Source organism: Artemia franciscana, chromosome 7, assembly GCF_032884065.1.
Source record: "Artemia franciscana chromosome 7, ASM3288406v1, whole genome shotgun sequence".
In the NCBI taxonomy this organism is placed as follows: domain Eukaryota; kingdom Metazoa; phylum Arthropoda; class Branchiopoda; order Anostraca; family Artemiidae; genus Artemia; species Artemia franciscana.
In genome coordinates this window covers 23760794-23777507 of record NC_088869.1, presented here as the reverse complement: position 1 = coordinate 23777507, position 16714 = coordinate 23760794, and the positions used below count along the sequence as shown (strand labels likewise).

The following is a 16714-nucleotide window of genomic DNA, read 5'->3' as shown; positions in this document are numbered from 1 at the left end:
CAGCAACAATATTTTATGTAGGTCAGTTCTAACTGACTACACCTTCTCCCCTCCCCCAGCCCTCTGAAAAAATTAAACAGTCAAGGGCTGCAGAAACAAGTTACTGGTTAAACCAACAGCTGCACATTTCTTTCTCAGAAGTTTTTGTGAGAAGTACGTTTTGCTTCTCTTTTTTTTTTTAACGATTAAGAGCATCCTTAATTTGCTCGAGAATATATTCCTATTTATACGTATATTTTCACATATATATATATATGTTTAGTCTGAAATAGTACTTTTTGGTTTTCGTTTTGATTTAATTCTCCATAACTAATCTCAAGTAAATTTATATCTGACATTTCATAGACACATTCTATTACAGGGATATTTGAAAAATATAAAAGAACAAGAAATCACTACATACGTGCACTGGTTTTCCCCAAACAAACCTTTAGTGGGTTCTTAATACCCTACCACCCGTTTTACGACTGTTTCACTGGCAAGATCTTTTGTCTCCTTGTTGAAGTAGCACTTAAAATATATATAATGAGAAGCCGAAAAGTCTATCCGTCTTTAAAATTTTTTAAATAGTCTTGAGTAAAAACATAATATTTGACTCTGTCCGACTTTTCTTAGACTTCATCAAGTTTTTGAAAGCTCAAATTTCGGACACCGTAAACTCTTGAACTTATCTTCCAAAAGTTTGTGTCCTAAGCCAATGTTGACACATCTTTGAAGCTTACTGTTTATTTCATTTGTATTTATGAAACAGTCTTTCAATCGGTGATATGAGAAATTCTGAACTCATTTTCTCAGCTGAATCTACTGATCTTTTCTTCCGTCCAGCTCCTCCTAGTATTGCCAATGGGCCTAAGAACCCTATTAAAGGTATTGCATAATAGGGAAAATAGTTCAAAATGCTTGTTTTTTTCCCTTTTTTTGCAAAGAAACGGTTTAAATCCACCGTTCTCGTATTGTCATTTTCCACATCTTCAGCCTCACTTCCATTGTCTATGGGAATTTGTTTTACTTTATTTTTCTTCTTTCTTGGTTTTTGAGTCTCTGCAAACACTGAAATGGAATCGTCAGTGTATTTATCGGGAATCTCAAGAGGAGGACGTAAAAACAATTGATAATATTGTTTTTGAGTCATATTCATTCTGGTTAGGAACGGGCTAATGTCAACAGCCAAAGGTTTTGTGTAAGTGCTTTTAATTGGTACTATTGTTGTGGGTAGTTCATTAGATTGGTCTTTTTCGGTTAAAAATGGACTGAGCAAACTTGGTACTTCCTCTGCTGCTTGTTCTGCATCATAATAGTAATCTTCATAATTTTCAATTGATCTAGCTTCATTATCTGTGTCACGTTTCACTCTATTAAATGTTTTGCGGTTTAGACTATTACCTTTGTATACTAAATGATTATACCCTGAAGGTAAAATATTGATTGTTCTATATTTTTGTAAGATTGTGTCAGATCCTCTTTTCTTCCTACCAAGCATGGGTGCTATATATGGAAGAGCTAAGGCAAGAGACGGTGCTGCAGCAAACCCTAGCATCATTTTATTCCCTGAAGCAAGATTGCCGAAACGACTACTACCTCTGTTTCTAACTATTTGTTGTTTTCTTCTGGAAGGGTTGCTGTAAGTCCCTTGCGGTGTAATTATTATTTGTTTCACGGATCCTTTTGGTATCTGCGTCTTTCTTAATGCCTTTTTACTTTGAATCTTTCTTGTTGGCTTTCTCCTTTGCGCCTTCCTTGTGTGTTTTTTACTTTGTACCTTCGGTTTTGGTTTTTTATTAGCCTTTGTTTTGATTTTAGACGTTTTGATAGGTGTAGTTTGAAGCTTTTCTTGATTTGAATTGGTTTCCATGTAGCTAGTTACATTTTTTACCAAAGGAAATGTGTGGATTATAGTTTCACCTTCACTACTAGGCTTAGGTAGCCGGAAAGCATTAATATTTGACAAGTCTGTAATTGTCAAGTGGGTTCCATTAAAAATAGATGGGTCCGATAACAATTTAAATAGATCAGGTGTACTTAGGCTACTTAAATGATTCTCTATCAGTGACTCCATAGCGCTCAACTTTAGTGGCTTTGCTGTTACTGTAGTTAGAGGTTTAAATGTCGTTTTCCTTCTTGTGGGTCTTCTGCGTCTTTTACTCTTGGTGGTTAGTACCTCACTATTTAAAAGTGAATTTTCAGGGGAGGCTGTTGTACCCTGATGCATACTGTCTATAAATTTTCTTCCTGTTGTTGTTCGAGTTTTAAATCTAGGTTTTGTTGTTGTGCTTAAAAGTCTCTCAGAGGTAAATCCTGGACGAATTATAAAAACAGGTTCTGGAGTTGCACTTGTTTTTTCCTCAGAAATCTTAAAACCTTTTTCTGGAAAACCATTACTCACAGCGAAGCTGTTTTCATTATGTATGACGATAGATGGTGGTAATGTGCGTATATTACCTTCTCCAACGAGTAGAGGAGACCTAGTTGTGAGGTCGGAAACTGACAGGCTGGAAGAAGTTACTTGGATACTTAATGGCGTTTTACTTACAGGGGATTCTACTACTTTCATTACTGCACTTGGTATGTCACCAGGCTGAAACATAGCACCATCCTTAAATTGCATATTTCCAAAAAGTGTTGCTGGTATCTTTTGCTGTTGGCTTAAGTGAAGCTTCCCATCGACGACATTCCATATATTTACATAAACATAATCCTCAATTTCCTTATTACTTGATAGTGTTGTTTCTGCTTCACGTGATGGTGATTCAGTTGTTTTAGTTGCCTGAAATAGGTTGAGCAGGTTTATTTTCGTATCGGAATGAGATTCTTCAAGTTTAAACTGCTCTTTAGTAGTAAATGACGTCGTCTTATTATCTACTTCATCTTTCTTTTTCGTCACAACAAGAAAGGGTGAATAAAGGGGTGTCTTTTCATTTGCTTTATTTGGAGGCTTGGTTGTCCCGAAAAATGGTAGTCTACTAGGTGGAAGATTGCTAGGAGGGCGTCTGGTTGGATTGATCGGTTTTGTTGACAACTTATTCTTTAAATATTCATGAGGCTGTGTAATTGCAGTTTCTTTATTCATGTAAGAAGTTGTAGTTGTGGGTGCTGCAAACACAAATTTTGTTGGCCACCATTCAGTCGTATTCTTTTCCAGGGTGCCTTTTGGTGTTGAAGTGACTACTTGTGAAACGGACACATATTCAAGAGTATGCTGTTTATGGTCTATAGAAGGGCTACTTTCAAAGGTTGGATTGTTTACAATTCTTCCAGTTTGAATATTACTTCTTACTTGTTCCGCAATAGTATTAAGCATAGCTGACAATTTTGGAGAGGGTGTTGCGTTTGTTGCTGGCTTCATAGGGGTGGTTTGAACCCATATTATCGTCGTGTTCGATACTTTTTTTACAGGTACACTAGTACTTTCTCTTGTTTCTCTTAAAAGATTTCTTTGTTCTGAATTATATTGATTGGACAGGACGGGTTTCCCTATTCTTGCCTCAATAAAGTTGACTTTTGATGGTTTAATCCACGATCTTGTTGTTACCTCACTACTCCTAGTAATATCTGATATTGTGAGGTGATTTATAGGCATGTAGGTTTTCTTCGAAGGAATATCAGAAGAAGAAGGGAAATCTTCACCAATTTCCTCAGAGATATCATAGTAGAAATCCTCGTCATCAGTTGCGCCCACAGTTATGAAACAAAGGAATAGCAGCTTTAGTAGAAAGGTCATGAGCGCCCCTAAAAATAAAAGATGTTTATGACCTAAATGGTATGTAAATTTTTGACGACGTGTCATCAAAACATAAAGAAAATTAAAATCACGAGACGAAAATTCTATTGTCTCACTTTTTCACCCCTTATTTGTTCTCTCATCGAGCAATTACCCCTATCCCTGTGCTACGTTTTGAAATCGTCGCACTGATAAAACCCCACCCCCCTCCCGTAAAATTTTCTGCGGAAGATTTGGCCTTAACAATCCTCCCTAGCATACTTTCGTTTGAAAAAGACGTTCTAATCATTTTTATGATCACTCCAGAAATCCCCCTTCAGGGCAGATTATTTTCCGATAGTTGAAACACGTTGAAATTTCCCCTGGGCAATTCGTCCGGAACAGTTCCACGTGCAAAACTAAGTAGGCAAAGAGAAAGTAAGACAAATAGGAAGAATTTAGCAAACGAATTCTGCCAAATCCTCCCAGTGTGAAATTTTCCCTGGAAAGCTCATCCGTGGAAATTTTCCTCCATACTAAAAATTATCTCCGTGAAAATCCTACCCCAGCACAAAATTCTCATCCTCCCAAAATGTCCGTATACTTCCCAATAGCAAATATTACACTTAGTAAATGGACAAGTCTTATAACTTAAAGACCTATCTCCAGGGCCTAGGTGGGAGTTGAGTTATCCCAAAACGCTTAGATTTTGAATTTTTCAACTATCCTGAGCAAAATGGTTATCTCAAAATATTGATGGAATGACTTTGGGGAAAAAAGGAAGTGACAGGGGGCTAGTTGCCCTCCAATCTTTTTGGTCATTTAAAAATAGAACTAGAACTTTTAATTTCCGCTAGTGAGCCCTCTCCCAATGTTCTAGGACCATTGGTTTAATACGATTACTTCTGGAAAAAAAAGCACACATTCTGATCTTTCTTCCATGTTTCTCATCATCTCCAAGACTAAGACAAATATTCTCTACAAACCCTCATTATCTCACTGACGTCTGAAATCATGCTATCTCACGTCCTTTTGGATATGTTATAATCAATTTATATTTACAAGAGGAAAGTGTTACGGTCACTAGTGATACATTTGAAAAGTAACTATTTATCATGCGCAAAAAAAAATAGTCTAACTGTAATCATGAAACAGTTGCAGAAACACTGCCCTCTCGCATTGTTTCTATCTAGCTTAAACCCCTAAGCTTAAAGAAACGACTCTAGAAAGCGTAAAGACAAACTTTAAAACAATTAGTGAGCTTTGTATAAATTTCATAGGTTCTCGCATCAAGATGCTGAACAATTTGAAGAAGGGATGCTGCAAAAACAAAGACACTTGTAAACAAAATATTCTTGAATAAAAGGAAGTCATTTAAGCAAAAACATGAACAGCTTGTTCACAGGGGTTGAGGCTTGTTTGCTATGTTAATAGTTGCAAATGTGATTGTAAACCTTTTTAAGTCCTGCTAACATGGCACCCTTATGCCAAAAAACGTTTCAAAAGCGATTCAACTTATTTTCATAAAGATTCTTCAAACAAATAATGCAGAATCATTTGTTTTCCAAGCAACAATCTCCAGATTATGCAAGCTTATAGACCACACAAGAATGTAGATATTATGAAAAAGGTGAAAATAAAGGACACCTACAGCAGATTCTACAAGACAAAAATTATCTCTGCCGAAACAACTGATTTGTCGTTCCTGGACTTGATCCCGTTCTGGCAGTAAATATGTTTTCATGTATATATCCGCTAGATGGCATAAGCTGTAATTCAAAGCGTTCTTCAATAAAATATAAGAATATTGATGTAAAATAAATGAATATTTAGGTGATCTAGTCGCAAATAAATAAAAAAATAGCTCAAGCAGTGGATAATTTTGCTATAATTTTTCTTACTGAAAATAGGTCACCTCTGAGATTTATAAGAAATAAAAATATTTTAAATACAATGTTTTGAAATGAAACAAATTTTCTTTTAATTAAAATGCACATTCTCTGGATGAGAGTTTGCACTATTAGTCAACGTCTTAAAGAGTCAACACTTCCAAAGCCTAATTTTTTTCTGAGAAAACTCAACATAGTATACAGCCTCCTTCTCGAGGTTCCTTTGCCAGACCATTGATGATGAGCGGCTAAGAGCCATTTTTGCAACAACATAGGTGCTTTGGGTATATAGGCTGCTCCAAGTTTTATTGCAAAAAAAAAAGCTGAAGGGTGAAGTAGTTTTATAGCAAGAAGAAAGTTATGGAGTCCATAGATATGAGCATTTTCAGGCTCTGCTATTTCTCTTTAGTGAAATAGCTCAAACGGATATTTTAGTATAAGAAGAAGACTTGGTTAAGTAAAGTCTTGTTAATTGTGATTGATACGTTTAGTTGTTTTTACATGCGTTCTGCTTAAATCCAAAGACTGGACGACAAGTGTCCAAACATCTTGTATTTCTGGTTTTTTTATTTTCTTCTCCTTCCAATAAATTACACACATGTCGAGGAAAAGCATTTTTAGCACAAGCTGTAAAGAAGGTACTTGAAAGTTTAATATTTTGCAATACCTTTCAGTTCCCCCATACAGCTGTATCATTCCTTTCTATATCCCCCGTAAAGTGCAACATTGCAGAAAGACCTTACGTACTTTAAAACCAAAAATTAAAATGGATATTGTAAACAATTTAGGAAGTTCTCATTTAGGTACTTGTGTATTATATGGCAAACACTCAAGTTTACGCTATGTAAAACTCGAGAACAAACCCGTTTCTTTCAGCTGGGTGCGAGACAAGACTAAGACAAGTGACAGAATAGATGGGAAATACATAATTTGGGCTGTATTTGCATATTAGGGGGGGGGGGTAGTAATAGGACTGTTTGAAGTTGAAAACAATTCGCATTTCATAATATGCAGGATAATTGTATCTAATACATTTTGCATGCAGACCTGCTGTGCTTTACCCATATCCCTTCTAATGTGCAAATATATAACCTAAATTTTTTCTAAAATATTATATTTTCATTATACTTTTGATATTTCGTTTGGATTGAGCGTCAAAGGAACAGGTTCCAATCAAATGAAGCATTTGAGTGTTTGCTGTATAATACACAAGTACCCTTATTTATCCATAAACTTGATTTATTAGCTAAAAATTACATCAATTGCTCTCAGAGAAGTTTTGATAACATGGATACAGAGCCCCAAGCGGTTTCAATATCCATAATGCTCCAGTGTTTCTGGATTACGTGCATAGAGACACAGACAAAGTGCATAACGATAAGCTATGTTTTCTAATTGGGATCTCGAGTAGAAGGGATGTAAAAAAATTCACAATTAATTTTTCATGAAAAGATGTTGTATTCGCAACCTACAAAAAACAACATCCATTACTTATGAAATTTATTCAAGGAAAAAATGCCTTGACTTGTGTTTACTTTTTTCGATACACAGCACCTTTGGAAGAGTGTGGCATATAGCAAACAGATAACACTTGGAAAATGGGTGAAAACCAAATAAAGAGGGAAGTGGTTTAAAACTTCACATTTTTATGATAAGTAATAGTGTTCTGTATTTTCCATCGACTATTTTTCTTTGAGGCTGAGTCCTTCTAGAACATACGTGCCTTACATATACATTTTATCCATACCAGTATCCCCATATCTTGCTTAGTCATGGTACTGGACCCTGGTATATTCGCAGGAGCTTTTTTAGGGTGGGGCAATAATAAAGAAAAATCCAAAGGGGTAACATTTAGTATTTTGAAGGTAGGTGGAAAGACTACAAAACTTTACCAAACACTAAAATGTATGTTTTCTAACACCAGTAATTTTTCCAACTACCTAGACGCAATCTGTTAATATTCTCTCTCCTACTCGCATGATAATAATTAAATAAAGATAAAAGACATGTGAAAATCCATGGTAGTACATTGGAGAGGTTCAGTTACAGTTCTAGCCTCTTTCGTGCCCAAAGCAAAATCTTGATTAGCACCACCCCTGTATCCCAACATTTTCAGGTCAAATTTTAACAAGATTTTCAATCATTAGAAAAAATTGGTATTCATTTAAATTAGACTTTTTTTTTAAAGTAGTCTCTGCAAAACTATTAATTATCTCTTCCCAATGGATTGCTTCTAATTCTTGGTGTTCTCGGCTCATTAACTCTAAATAATTTAGTCGCTTCTGGCCCATAGATTACCTGACGTTTCTTACTAATTAACGTAAGAGATGACCCCTCTCCCCTACCACCGAAGGAGTGATGAAAGCTGAGAAAAAGATGAAAATTGAGGTGCAGCTGGAGTTGATGGGATCATGGTAAAGATGCTGAGGATATATATTGGAGCCTGAACAACTGTTTGGCCTGCTCTCCTAGTGTTCGGCTAAAACGATGAAACGACCCCAAAAGAGTGGACCAGTGGCATATTAGTCAAAATCTTCAAGAAGGGGAGGGGGCGCTAATTTTTGACAACTGATGGACATCAATTTTCGGCCTGGTGTGTCTCAGTCTGATCTTGTTTCATTCTTAGATTAATGGTTGAAGAGTCTAGGGACTGAAAGAAAAAAAATCTCTTGCTTCATTGATTTTGGAAAGACATTCGATTCTGCTGAACGAAAGATTTTATGGAAGATTTTGAACCCTTACTGGATAAATAAAAAAAAAATAGCACTGAGTGAACGTTGTGTGCTCACAGGAAATGGAGATACACCTTTCTTCAACATAATGTCTGGTTTCAAACAGGGATATGTCCTATCCTTATGCCTGTATGTCATTGTTATGGTCTATATTTTAAAGTAGTCTTCAAACTTTGAAGTAATTTTTTGCAGCCGACAGTTGTCTGACCTAGATTTTGCTGACGGCGTAGTTCGTCTTGAAGAGGCCAGACAGCGATTACGGCTTCTATTCGACGCCACAGATGAAAAGGTAAGAAAGGCAGGCATAAAAGTCAATAAGACAAAGAGTATTGCTGCATCTGACTCTCTGCTGACGCTGACATGCAAAGATATAGGAATTGAACAGGTCAATGAATTTAAGTTTTTCAGGAGTCGGATTGATTATAATGGTGAGTATCCAACAATATCGAGAGGAGGATGAGACAAACTACATAAGTAGTGATACCCCTCTGCTCTTAAGACCAGCCATAGGAGATAAACCTGGAGCAACTACCTCAAGACGTTATTACGGTTAACATAGACATTTGGCTTAGCCAAAAATACTGTACCACAGCACTCACGCATCGGTGATCTTTCATCTTGCAATTAATGCAAAATTCTTTTAAATCGTGAAATATTGCGTAATAAAAATTTACCACTATTAACAACCCTCCCCCCTCTGAAATTGTTTGCTAGGATTGACTCCCCCTTCTGGAAATCCCCCCTTCCTTTGGGTTTTCCCACCCGAAATCGAAACGCACAGAAAATGAAGTTGAGTTGCCAAAGAGAAGAGAACTTAGTGTAAGAATTTCGAAAAATCCCCCCAGTGTAAAATTTCCTGCCCCAAACAAAAATTTTCCCTATGGAAAACCCACACCAAGCAACAGATTACCCCACCCATATGACAAAAGTTTGTATGCTTCCCAATAACAAAAACTATACTTAAGAAATGTGAAAAATTTCATAATTTAACAAGCCTCTCTCCACGGGTTATACCGTTCATGTTACATAGTTATTGGATCTTTCAACTATGCTGAACAAAATGACCATCTTAAAATTTTGATTGGAAGACTTCGGGGAATAAGGGCCATGGAAGGGAGGCTAGTTGGCCTACAATCTTTTCGGTGACTCAAAAAAGCACTAGAACGTTGAATTGCCGTTCAAATTTGAACGGAATTTTGATTTGATTTTGTGAAAAATGTGAAACCTAAGCTAATGGAAGAGACATATGTGTTGACAAGAATCCTTTTATTTTTTTATTATTTTATAAACCACCGTCACTTCCGACGCCTTTCTTTTGTAATTTGTTTGATGATTTTTCTAGTTTAATCAATTTACCACAAAAGAAGGCAATAGTTTTTGGGGACTTCAGTTGTAAAATACTAAATGTTAGGAATAATAATGATTGTGATACATTCTTTGAAATATTTACCTCAAGTAGTCTTCTTCCCACAATCCTTTTCCCTACTAGAGTTGATCCTATGAGGTCTACAGATACTGTAATTGACAACATTTTTGTATCCACTTCCCTGGGAAACCACCTGTCCTCCAAAATAATATTTTCTGACATGTCAGACCACTTCCCAATCTATGTCTCCATAACTTTCCTACCAGCTACTCGACCCTCTAGAACTAATAGAATCTATAATACTGTGAATATGAACTGGTTCACGGATCGTTTGAAATCCTTCGACTGGTCCAAGGTTTTGGATTGTCAGGATGTTAATTCAGACACAAATGGTTTTACCCATGGACTGAGTGATCTTATCATTTCAACCTTTCCAGTTCGTAAATCAAACCGAAAAACTGCCCATATACGCCCCTGGATGTCCAATAGCATAATAATCTCTTCATACCGAAAAAATGACCTATATAAGTTAGCTTGCAAAACCAGTATCGTTATTGACCTGACTTATTATAAAAAATACAAAAACTTATGTACCATACTCGTCCTGGAAGCAAAAAAGTTATTATTATTCAAAAACCTCTCACTGCGAAGGGAAATTGCAAAAAAATTTGGTCCATAATAAATGAAATTCTTTAAAAAAAAAGAAGAAATTCAACAACTGTGCCTATCAACCTTAAGGACATCAGAGGTAGATTAATCGACCCGATTTCAGTACCGGATGCTTTTAATAATTATTTTACTAATATTCCAAATACTAACTTCTGTTCCTTTTCCCAGTCAATTCACCCTAGCAAGAATCCCAGATCCATGTTTTTCTCTCTAACTGATCGTAAAGAGGTGCTTCAAGTTATTGAATCTCTCTCTAATAGTAGTACACCTGAGTTCTTTGGCATAAGTAATAAGCTTCTTAGGACCGTATCTTCCTATATTTGTGACCAATAGCATTTTCCCAGAAATATTAAATCAGCAATTGTTATCCCGATTCATAAAAAAAGCGATCCCTCTGAGATAAGTAATTATCGTCCAAATCTCACTTCTCCCAGTTATATCTAAAGTGCTCGAAAGAATTGTATTCCAACGTCTTTCTCCCTTTTGATTTGGGATTCATTCTTCAGATTCGTTGATTTCTCCTCATCAATATGGCTTCCGTTCCAAATTTCCAACTGCTCATGCAATAATAGACGCCACACAGTTTATACGTTCCCAACTTGACCTTAAAAATACTGTATTGAGCTAATTTCTGGATTTTTCTAAGGCCTTTGACATGGCTGGTCACAGTGTTTTATTCCTGTAAACTCAACAAACTTAGGGATTCGCGGAGTCCCTTTCTCATGGTTTGGCTCCTATCTCTCTGGTAGAGTACAGATTATGAGTCTAGGCGGGGTGACTTCACATCCCCTACCTCTCCGCAGGGGCGTCCCTCAGGGCTCTGTTCTTGGTCCAACACTTTTTCTCCTTTATATTAATGATTTGGTTATGGACCTGGGTCCATCAGTGCACCCAGTACTTTTTTGCTGACGATAGCAACTTTTTCTTTACCGGTCCTAATTTGTCATTCATTGTCACCTCTACTCAAACTCTCTGAATAGAGTACAGGAGTGGTGTCTTGTTAACTGCATGACCAATAAGAAAATTCAGGTTGTATTATTTCAAACCCCTTACGAAAAAAAAAATGAAGTTCAGCAAGTACTTGGCCTAAAATATTCTACCAATCTCCTCCCGCAGGCCGAAGTTGCCACGTTTCTTGGTGTCCACATAGACTCCTCCCTATCATTTGCAACACATGTGTCCTACATCAGAGCCTTAATCTTGCGACAGGTAAGTATGATTAATTGTGTTCATTATTTTCTTCCTCCCAATAGCCTTGTCACCTTTTATTACTCTTTTATTTACCCATATATCTCATACTGCGGATCTGTTTGGGGCAACGCTTATCCTTCAGTTACCAAAAAATCAAAATCTACCCAAAACCATGCCGTCAAAGCAGTTTCTCGGCTGCCCTGACTAAATCCCAACCAGGACTTGTACTCCGATTTTGGTATTATCCCTTTTGAACAAAAAATCAAAAAATTAAATCTATCCCTTGCATACTCCGCTTACCATAAAAATCTTCCTCCCAAATTATTGTCTTATTTTAATAGCAATAATTCTGAAGGCCTCTATCTCCGTTCATCCAGCCGTTCCTTCCCTGTCCCCAAGTGTATCTCTAGTTCCGCCCAGCGATCCCCCATTTATATATCTATAGTTCAATGGAATATAATACCCTCCAGTGTTGAGCTATCCACAAGTTTTCGTACGCTGTATAACATGTACTAAAATTTTGAAATTATAATGCTCTAAATTTTTATTCACTTTGCTTTAAGTACCCATGTTTTCTCTTTTCTTTTTTTCTCTCTTCTTCATTTTCAATTTTTTGTTGTTATGGTCCTCAACAAATTCGTTTCCAGGATCTTTATTATTATTTGTGTTTTAACCTTTTTTTTTTATTTGAATAAATTGAAATTCAGTCTTTTCCGATCTTCTAGGACCATTATTTTGATACAATTGCCACTGAGAAAAAAAGAATGAGGAAAACAACATAGTAAACACGCATATGTGATCTTTCTTCTGGCAAAAAAAAACATGTAAAATTCCATATTTTGTATATAGGAGCTTTTAATTTCTACAGTAGGGCTCTCTGATACGCTGAGTCTGATGGTTCAATTTTCATTAAGACTTCTTGACTATTGGGGGGGGGGGCGGTCCCCATTTTCGAAAACTAGAGAAATTCCCTCAGGCTCTCAACTTTTGGTGGGCACTACTAAACTTTACCTTTATATACGAAACCAGCCTAAGATGATTCTTTTAATACATTGATTGATATAAAAATCCGGGTAGAGTTTCAGTCACCATTGATCCGTGTCACTCTTTACTTACAATTCATTACCATGAACAGTTTGATTTTGATTTAACAGCAATTTATAGATAATGTACTCGAAAGAATCCTGCTTGAAAAATGTTCAAAACATGAATTAAAGTAGAATAAGAGAATGAATATAAATCAGTGGGATCACCCCGCTCTCTTTAGTTTTAGCTCTTTAAACTCTCTTATTTATGCCTCTGACGTGAGCGTTTGCTAGGTGTAGTGTGGAAAAAAAACTCATTCTGAACCTGGAACAACGTAATGTCTTTTGATTGGTTTAAACCTACCTATCAATATTCCCTATCAATTTACTTTGTTTGATCTCAGTAAATTATCATAAATTGAGTTCAATCCTCACCTAACCTAGTCATATATCACCTCACCTAAGAGCTATGACCTCTGTCCACGTAATATGTCAGATAATTCTAATGAACCGGAACCGAAAAGGTCAAAGAGATTTGCCTCCGCTGTTGCATTGAAAAAAATAAAAGCAATAAACTATATGTAATTAGTTTATTAGGTATAAATTTTGTTTATTTTTATTCATGTCTTTTAGTCTTACTGCTGATGATGAACACTGTATATGTGTTCGAAATATCCAGTTAAATAATTTTATATCTATTCACTGTCAATAAAAAGGTATCATCCCTATTTTGAACTGTTTTACTTTCGTTATAGAATCTTTTGTTTCAGTTCTGCATCTCCATCAATATTCCCTAAAATTTACAACATAACAACCTTAGCCATTCCTGGGATATCGTAGATGCACATTTTTGACAAACTGGATTCACACAAACTCTTCTTATTTAGTATAATAGTAGTAGCATTAGTATTTATAATAGTAGTAGTAGAAGTTGAAGCTGCAGTAGAAGTAATAGTAGGAATTGCAGTCGCAAATAGAGTAGCAGAAATAGAACTCACAGCAGCAAGTAGTCAAATTTCAAAGTAGTCACTGTCACAAATAGATGTTGTGACTTCCTTAAGTTACAACTTAAGGAAGTCACAAGTAGTCGTGGTTGATAATAGTCACTGTCACAGTGTAGTCGTACTCTTGATTAGTTACAGTCGCACTGGCAGTTACAAGAAGTCGTGGTTGCAAGTTGGCACAGTTGTGCATGCAAGAAACAACAGTAGCAAACGCATGAGTCGTAATCGCAGTCAAAAGTAATCGTAGTAGTAGGTAGTCTTAGTAAGAGTCGCAAGCAGTTGCAGTCGCAAGTAGTCATAGACGTAGTTGAAAGTACTCAAAGTCAAAGTTGCAAGTAGTCGTATTCCCAAGTAGTTGCAGGCGCAAATATTCGTAACTACAAGTAGTCAGAGTTGCAGTAGTAGCTGTAGAAGTCGTGAATGTTGAATTTAATACCCTAGCCACTCCTAAGATTTTGTAGATACCCCCTTTTGATTTTCTGGATGCAGATTGTGTCTTCTAATTTAGCTAAACCTTCCCTGAATTTTCACGACAATACCCTTAGCTTTTTCAGACCATCCGGGATAAAAAAAATCCCCCTTTCCCAATAATAAATCTTATATGTAAAAGCAGGCGAATTTGTTATTTACAATCTTCGCCCCAAGGACTGTGAGGGTCAGGCCATCGCCATAGGTAAAGCGACTTGACCTTTTGACTAATTTGAACATAATGGCTAATCAATTTTCTTGTAAGTGTTGAGGGGGGTTGGGGCATATAAAAAGGGCACAAAGGGGATGCCCTTCAATTAATTTTCAGTATCTTCTATCTTCCTGTGCGTGCTCTACAAACTTCAACTTAATGCCTGTAGCTGATACGGACTTTTGACAACTGGAATGCACATAGTGTGTTATGATTTTCTTCAGAAACACCCTCAACATTCCTGAAAGTTTTATTTTGTCCCCCTAAGCCTTTTTGGAGACTCAGGATCGAACAAAGGCAAACTCTATATGTAAACAATTCGCAGCTTGCGTAGTTTAAAGTTCTTGTCTTGAGGGTTATATGGGATCAAGGTATCCCCGGGGGCATAGTTATTTGACCTTTTGCCTAGTATTAACCAAAGATTGCAGCTAAAATTAACCATTTGGGAGTGCAGCTAAAAAGACTGGGTAGGAGTACTTGCCTCTGGTCACTTTTGACTGTTAAAAAGGGCACTATAAATTTCAATTCCCAGTCAAACTAGTCCCATCTGAAGTTTTGTTAGGCAATTTCCTCGTTAGTAGTCGCAGTAGCAATCACTCGCAGCCGGAAGTCGGTGTAGTCACAAGTAGTCACTGTCGCAAGTAGTCGCAGTGGCTAATATTTAAAGCCGTATTTAGTCGCCGTCACATGAAGTCATAGATGCAGGTAGTCAGAGTCACCATTAGCTACAGTTGCTAGTATTTGCCGTCAAAAGTAGTAACAGTCAAAAGATATTGCAGTAGTAGTCACAATCACAGTCTCAAGTAGTCATCGTCACAAGTAGTTACAGTCGTGAGCAATTGTAATCAAAGTAAAAAGTTGTCACAGAGCCAAGTAGTCGTAGTCGCAAGTGTTCAATGACATAGTAGTAGCAATTGTGCTCCTAAGATATTACAGATACATTCTTTTGATAACCTGGATGCACATAGTGTTGTTTGATTCAGTCCAACATCCCCTCAATAATCTCTAAGGTAACAATAATCCCTAACACCCTTGTCCTTTTAAAATACTCCCAGAAACGAATACCTCCCCTTCCCCAAGATAACTCTGTGTATAAATAACGGGAAAACTTCACAATTTACAACCCATGGCGTCCCAACAAGGCACCTCCGGAGCCATAGTTATTATTTTGAGCAAAATTTCTATTTCTAAATTGCGATTAGTATATAGAGAAGGGTCAGCAATATAGACTGAAGATGGGTTGGGTGCCCTCCAATCACTTTTTCAAACTCCCCTCAACATGTTCTATAAGTTTCAACTATACCCTCAGTCATTGTTAAGATATTGCAGATATTTCCTTTTGACCAACTGTGTACATAATGTACTTTGATTTTATTCAATATCCCCTTCAAGATTTTCTGAAAGTTTTACCTTAAAATCCTAGTACTTTTGAAAACTTAGCATCAAATATGCTCCCCTTTCCCAACAACAATATCTATACGTAGGCAATGGGCTAGTTGCATAATTCAGTCACGTATAAGATAAAAAGACTAGCAAAATTTCCATCCATATGAACAAGAATATCCCTTTCCATCACCTTGATCTTTCCGAGTAAAATTATTATTTAGAGCTTATTTAACAAATATACCGTTCATGGAAAATATTGACTGAATATTCAAATTTCGTCCACATTTTAATTATAATCCTATATTTACATTTTTAAGATAAAAAACTGGAAAAGCGGCACGCTATCAATGAATTTGTAATTATTGATATATGCAATTTTACTGCAAGAAATCTTGGGTTTATGGGACGGTTAGACAGCATTGTATTTTGGTTAGACTTTGGCATAATTTGAAAAATGATCATAAATTACATAAAAAAAAGAAGTTTTTTTTTCAACTGAAAGTAAGGAGCAACATTAAAGCTTAACACAAAAATAAATTATTCCGTGTATCAAGGGCTTCCCTCTCCCAAACTTCTCGCTCTTTACGCAAAAGTTTGGCTTTTTCTCTCAATTTTCAGAAAGGCAGCTCAAACACAGAGCCGTAGAATTGGAATAAGAAGTATTTTTAAGTAATATGAAACGTTAGCGCAAAGAGCAGGGGGTCGAGGAGGGGCATCCAACCTAATATACGAAACAATTTCTGTCATTTTAAGTTTTAATTTTGTTCCCAACTTTCGGCTGAAAAAAGACTATTTTTTTATCTAGTAAATTTGATAAAATCGTTTCTAAAAAAAAAGTTGTTTCTTAAGCATACACATCTCGAAAAGAACTCCTTACTTGTATAATCAGAATTAAATGCCACTAAAGAGTTTAATTCAAGTATCATTTGATTCTGGACATTATCTATATAAAAAATAATTCACCTCTGAATACCAGATTCACGATAGTAATTCGTAATTAGGACTAAATTAAATCGGTCTCACGCTACTACAACTTCAAATGAAATCATGCTGCTGGCTATGGTTGCTGAAGTACC

The 16714-nt window shown here is 36.3% G+C and overlaps 1 protein-coding gene across 2 annotated transcripts; it reads right to left on the bottom strand.

The window, feature by feature from the left end:
* Nucleotides 1-337: 337 nt before the first annotated feature.
* Nucleotides 338-16643, bottom strand: LOC136029023 (uncharacterized). 2 transcript variants are annotated; one of them, XM_065707042.1, is made up of 2 exons: nucleotides 16602-16643; nucleotides 338-3726 (listed from the first exon to the last, which is right to left on the bottom strand). In XM_065707042.1, the coding sequence occupies exon 2, from the start codon at nucleotides 3716-3718 to the stop codon at nucleotides 731-733; it is 2988 nt and encodes a 995-aa protein (XP_065563114.1). In that variant the 5' UTR covers nucleotides 3719-3726; nucleotides 16602-16643; the 3' UTR covers nucleotides 338-730. The 2 variants fall into 2 exon arrangements, with proteins under 2 accessions (XP_065563114.1, XP_065563113.1); XM_065707041.1 differs by having other exon boundaries at nucleotides 16516-16631.
* Nucleotides 16644-16714: the final 71 nt, after the last annotated feature.

Excerpts from the sequence above, each read along its gene's own strand:
- LOC136029023 (XM_065707041.1), bottom strand. The coding sequence starts at position 16,564 with ATGATACTTGAATTAAACTCTTTAGTGGCATTTAATTCTGATTATACA. Across the intron at positions 3,727-16,515 it reads ATTTAATTCTGATTATACAA|GGGCGCTCATGACCTTTCTA; the intron begins GTAAGGAGTTCT and ends TTTTATTTTTAG.